The following is a 6077-nucleotide window of genomic DNA, read 5'->3' on the forward strand; positions in this document are numbered from 1 at the left end:
CCAAATCAAGAACAGTTGGTTCCCCACCATGTCTGTGTGCCACTATTGCACTTGTGTGGGCATCACATCAGGTTATTTGTTGCTAATTATGTTAGACAATGAGTTGCTTGGACAGATATTGGTCATTTCCTCCAGTTTCCCATTAGCACCTTCTGGCACTAGACTCGCTGACTTGGGACTGATTATCTCCTGACTTCCAGCCATGCCATTCCATTTTACGTGTCAGCTGCATATGGTGTCTTCAGCAATAGGGTCTTACTACTAACCTTTCGTGGGTGATCTAGTACTCTGACAGAAATCTGTCACTCTTTTAATAAACCTTGTAGGTTTCTCTTATCAAAAGCTCATCTGGAAAGAATTCACAAGAAGATAGTGAAGACTCAGAAGAAAAAGATGTGAAGACCAAGAAGGATGATTCTCACTCAGCAGAAGACAGTGAAGATGAAAAAGATGATCACAAAAATGTGCGCCAGCAATGGCAGGCAGCATCTAAAGCAGCATCTAAACAGAGAGAGATGCTCTTGGAGGATGTGGGCAGTGAGGAAGAGCTAGAGGAAGAAGACGAGGCACCATTCCAGGAAAAAGATTCTGGCAGCGATGAGGATTTCCTAATGGAAGATGATGATGACAGTGACTATGGAAGTTCAAAACAGAAAAACAAAAAGATGGTTAAGAAGTCCAAACCTGATAGAAAAGAAAAGAAGATGCCAAAACCCAGACTAAAGGCTAAAGTGACGCCAAGTCCAGTAAAAGGCAAAGGAAAGGTGGGCCACCCCACAGCTTCAAAGGTGTCAAAGGAAAAGATGCCTTCTCCCAAAGAAGAAGAAGTTGAGCCAGAGAGCCCTCCAGAAAAGAAGGCGTCTGCAAGTCCTCCACCGGAGAAGTCTGGAGATGAAGGGTCTGAAGATGAAGCCCAGTCTGGGGAAGATTAAAAGTGATGATGGTTTGGGGAGAGATTTTATTAAAAAAAAATTAAAAAAGCAAAAAAGAAGGGGAAAATAGAAAGCTACATAAGATAGAACATGGTATTGGCTATTGGCTATGGCCTGACTCATGGGCTTTCAGTGCTTGTTTCCACTTGTTGAAAATAGTCTCTCGCTCTCTTGCTCTCTCTCTCTCTTTCACTCTCTCTCAGAAAACCATTGTACATTGAAGTGTTTAAGTTACCATTTTGTCTGTTTTTCTCTTCTCTTTGCCAACTCTTCCCCCCCACAATGAAAGCCATGTCAAATCAATCACTGGATTGATGCTTCATCTTTTTATTTTTAATGGGAGGTATGCCACGACTGTAAAGCAATAAGATCTGAGATGGACACTATGGAAACTGCTTTTTGCTAAAGAATAGCAAGTTGAACAGTAATCAAAAAATAACAGATTTTAGTTAAAAAATGATTGCTTCTTTATTTTTCTTAACTTTTTACAAACAAGTTGTTATCTAGCCTGAGTTTATATACATAAATGTCCAAAGGAAAAAAAAAAACATGACTCTAAACTTGCACTGATGAGGCAAGTAGGTAAACATGAATTCTGAATTGTTACTGAAAGTACTCATGTTGTTTACTGTGGAGTATGTGAGGAATAGGGTTCCTGAGCTTGCATGGGGATCTGGGTTTTTGTAAATTTTATACCTATTCTTAGATTCAGAGCCAGTGATCCTGTTATTCCTCTATTGTCCTTAATAAGCTTAAAAAAAAACAGAGATCGCCAAAACTGAAATCACTCCCAATTTCATATTTCATTCTCCAATGGTTTGTGTTTTTAGACTATATATGCTGTTTTTTGGATAAAATTTTACCCAGAACCAAAAAATTAAAGAAAATGAGGGAGAGATGCCCTAGAATTTAAATAGTAACATAAAGCTACACATCTGGATTTCTTTCATACTGACAATGTTAAGGTTTTAACCAAATAAAATTCCAGCTAATGTGAAACTCAGTAAAAAAGAAAAAAAAAAGTTCATTGTGGATGATAGCCCCATGCTGGCACTGTGAGTCACAGGTTAGTGCCCACTAAGAAAATGAGGAAGAATATAACTAATATACAAGAGTTAAGGTGGAGAGAGAGAAAGAGAGGGAGGGAGAGGGAGAGGGAGGGAGGGAAGATGTAGAAGGTTTAGTTAAATTGATCCTACCCTCTCCAGTGTCTTGTGGTTCAGGTGTTTCCTGTAAGGGCCTGGTAAAGGTTCAGCCATTTGGTCTGCCTTTTAGGAAGTAGATTTTTATGGTACCATTGTCGTTTGGGTCTAGATTACTGCTTCCCAACTCTTCTATGCCCTCCCCTCCCTCCCCATCCATCCTAGTGTATAGTCTATGAGATGCTTGCTGGGTATGTAAGGTATCTTGGGTAGATTCAGGTTAGGTGCTGTAGATGAGTGAGACTATGTGGCGTATTTTTCTGTGATTGGGTAAGTTCACTGAGGATGATCTGTTTCAGGTTCACCCATTTTTCCTCAAATTTCATTGTGTCATTTTTTTTTTCTTACTGCTGTATAGAATTCCATTGTGTAGATATACCAAATCTTTGTTATCCATTCTTCTAATGATGGACATCTGGGTTGATTCCAGCTCTTAGCTCTTATGAATTGAGCTGCTACAAACATGGTTGAGCAAATCACTCTGGCCTGTGGTTTGAAGGTTTTAGGGTGGATGCCCAGTAAGGGAATAACTAGGTCTGTTGGTATCTCTACAGTCAGCTTTTTCAGGTGTCTCCATATTGCTTTCCAAAGGTTTTTGATTGTCCTGTGTGGAATATTCCCTCATGTATTCTCTGTAGGTTTGGCTTTCTGTTCATAATTGTAGAGTAGACTTTTTTCATGGAAAATTTTTCTTTCAGCATCTATCCTGAGGGATACTTTTGCTGGGTAGGGTACTTTGTTTTGAAGCCATAGTTTTTCAGACTCTTAAGTGTTCCATTCCAGGCCCTTCTACCTTTCAGGGATTCCATTCATAACTCTCATGTTATTCTACTGAGGTTGCCTTTGTATGCCGTAAATTGCTTTTCTCTCATTACTTTTAACACTCCCTTTGTTTTCATTGTTAAGAGTTTTAACGATGATGTATCTTATAGACTTTGTACTTTGGTCCTACCTTCTTGGTGTTCTGTGGGCTTCTTGTGCCTGGATGCATGTCTGTTTTGTAAGATTCAGAAATTTTCATCAAAACAATTGTTGGGTATGTTTTGTATGCCTCTAGCCTGATATACCCATGTTCTGAATGTTTGGTTGTTTTAGGATGTATCACAGTTCCCTCATATTCTGTTCAGTTGGCATTTGAAGTTAGCAAAGTTTTTTTTTTTTTTTGCCTCCCAATCAGTTTCTTCTATTTTATTTCCCAGGTCAGAGGTTCTGTCTTCCACACAAGTAACTGTGTTGGTCACTGGTTCTAGAGAAGTTTTAATAAACTTTATTTGAATTTCTGTTTTCTGTTGTGTTATTTTTATTATGTTCATCTCTTTTTCATTTTTTCTTTTTTTTTTTTTTAGGCATGGTCTTGCTGTTGCTCAGGCTGACCTGGAATTCACTGTGTAGTCTCAGGGTGACCTTGAACTCTTGGTGATGCTCCTACCTCTGCCTCCAGAGTTATCAAAGGCATGCACCACTATGCTCAGCTTTCATCTCTGTTTTGAGATATGATTTCAATTCATAATCTGATTTTCTTGATGTGTCCTGTAATTCATTCTTGCATTTGATCAAGACTTCATTAAGCTTAATAAACTGGTTGTTAAGATCTTCTGATTCTCGACTTACCTTCAAATTATTCATATCTGTTTTGAGTATTCTAATGTTTTCTACAACCAAGTTAAGCCTACTGCCAAAGGCTAAAGACTCTGGGTGACAATTTTGTTCACTTTCATTGATACAATTGTTGGTTCTTTGGTAGTTTGCATCAAGTTCAGTGATTTCTTATCAAGGTCTCATTGGTTGTTGTGTTTTATTTTGAGAATAAATTTCTGATGACTTCTCTATGATTTCATTGCATGCTTCTGTAGTAAGACTAGGCATCCTTGGTGATCTCTCACTTTTCTGACTTTCCTTGACTTTTTGCATTGTTGCCTACCTATTTTAGGAAGACTATTTTACTGAGGAAGAAGCAAGTTTTTGTGTTTTGGCCCATTTACCCTCTGACTCAGGTTAACAGGGATGTGGGTACCAAGTGGTCAGTCAAGATACCAGAGCAAAAGTCCTGATTCCAATCTCACAAAGGGGCTAGAGGAATAGGAGGAGTAAGGGAAAATGGAACTGGCCTATCTGTGCTGTGTACGCCAGGACACGGACAAGTGCAGGCAACACAGACTGGGGAGGTAGAAGGAGACCAGATAGCAGGATCTGACCTAATCAGTCCAGACCACCTCACCAACCAACACACTTTCCATTCAAGGAACACATTGTTTGCCAAAACCTCAATACTAGCTGCCATGTCTATCACAACCAGTATAAAAAAGCTTAGTTCCACACAAAATAACTCTTATTTTAATATGAGACAGGTAAGTATGAGCTTATTTACTTACAACATATTAAATATGATTGAATTTAGTAAGGCAATCTAGGAAAACACATCTTTCCTGAGCTGGTACTATATACTGGCATGGTTGTGCATATATAGAAACTCTGGTAGAAGTTATGTTATATCCCTAAATCAGCCTATCATGTTAAATAACTGGAAAAAAAGATAATTTTTCTATTTTCCGTTATTGGTAAGGGGACACATTCTCATTCAGCAAGGACCACTAGAGAGTATTAGAGTGAGGCAAGGTAAAGGACACTCAGAACCTATGATTGGAGCAAGAGCATATTAAATATAGAATAGGGCAAACTAAGTACTATGACCCATATTTTTACCTAACCCAGACAAAAATATTTTTTTCTCAGGCACATATCTAATGATCTTCACATTGGAATATGTATCTGAGACCACAATGTTCTTGGGAATCAGTTATTTCAGAGAGTACAATGGTCATATTGTTTTGATTGCAGCAGTGTGTAAGTACTGAATAAGATATTTTGTAAATGAAAATAATGTTTTCTTTGCCCCAAGATCAGTGTGTTTATGCACATTTTTTTCTGAATGTAACTGGTGTAGAATAGAATTCACACATTTGTTTAGATGCATCACAATAACTGGTTGAAGGACCTGCACTTCTGTATTTACCTAGGTATACCTAAGTGCAAATACCTATATACATACATGTGTATACATCCTCTATGGGGGCTAGGAAAGTCTACCATGGCAGCCACACCCATTATGTCTGAAAAAGTCACTATTATATGAGATAAACTTCATGAGCACAGGGGCAGTGTGTAAAATTTGATTTGATCACCTAAAATGCAAAAATTAGTTTAAGCTGTCACTGTCCCTACAAGACATATCCAACAGGTTGATTCTCAGCCTCGTGATATTAGGTGGACCTCTAAGGTATAGGGGTTATACAGTTTCTAATAATATTTGTTTTTCTGTTTTGTAACCATTCAAGATATGGCAGAGAAAATATACTTACTGAATAGTAAAGACCACTTCAACATTATTTTAATTTTTGAGTCATGAACACTAGGGAATGGCTTCCAATCTTTTTGTTGTGAAGCTAGGAATTTGCAGCATTTGAAACTCAGATCCACTCACAAGCAAATAATGAGTGGTTTTTTTTTTAATCAAATTTTCCTCTTTTGTACATGCATTGATAAGCCAACAAATGGCCTTTCTTGTATGCATCTTTTTTCACTAATAGAAAAAAGATTCTGTGTTTCATATTAGAGTTCCTGCAGATATGATCCCCAACTTATGGATGCCCTTTCCATGTGGCCTTGTTAAGGGAGGTTAGTTGTGCATACTGGGTGGAAACAGAGGAAAACAATGTTCATCAGCATATACTCTAGTATTTGAAAACATTCCTTTCATTTTGAAAGATTCTAAGGGACATCTCTACTGACTTTTCTTCCATAAAATACAGCAACAGGAGTTGAGCTCAGCAAAGAAATGATGGCAGAATACCACAAGCTGATAAATAGTTATGGCATTCCCAATCAAAATATTCTAGATGTCACCAAGACAGGTAAAGTCACAGTCATGTTTTCTTTGTTAAAA

The 6077-nt window shown here is 37.9% G+C and overlaps 1 protein-coding gene across 1 annotated transcript in view; it reads left to right on the plus strand.

The window, feature by feature from the left end:
• The window catches only part of LOC123457069 (nuclear ubiquitous casein and cyclin-dependent kinase substrate 1-like), a 10277-nt gene extending 9186 nt beyond the window's left edge, over positions 1-1091 (plus strand). The window contains exon 2 of the mRNA XM_045141157.1: positions 327-1091. Within this exon, the coding sequence (XP_044997092.1) occupies positions 327-932 (606 nt within the window). The 3' untranslated portion in view covers positions 933-1091. The remainder of the gene's footprint in view (positions 1-326) is intronic.
• Positions 1092-6077: the final 4986 nt, after the last annotated feature.

The sequence above is a fragment of the Jaculus jaculus genome, chromosome Y, assembly GCF_020740685.1.
Source record: "Jaculus jaculus isolate mJacJac1 chromosome Y, mJacJac1.mat.Y.cur, whole genome shotgun sequence".
NCBI lineage: Eukaryota > Metazoa > Chordata > Mammalia > Rodentia > Dipodidae > Jaculus > Jaculus jaculus.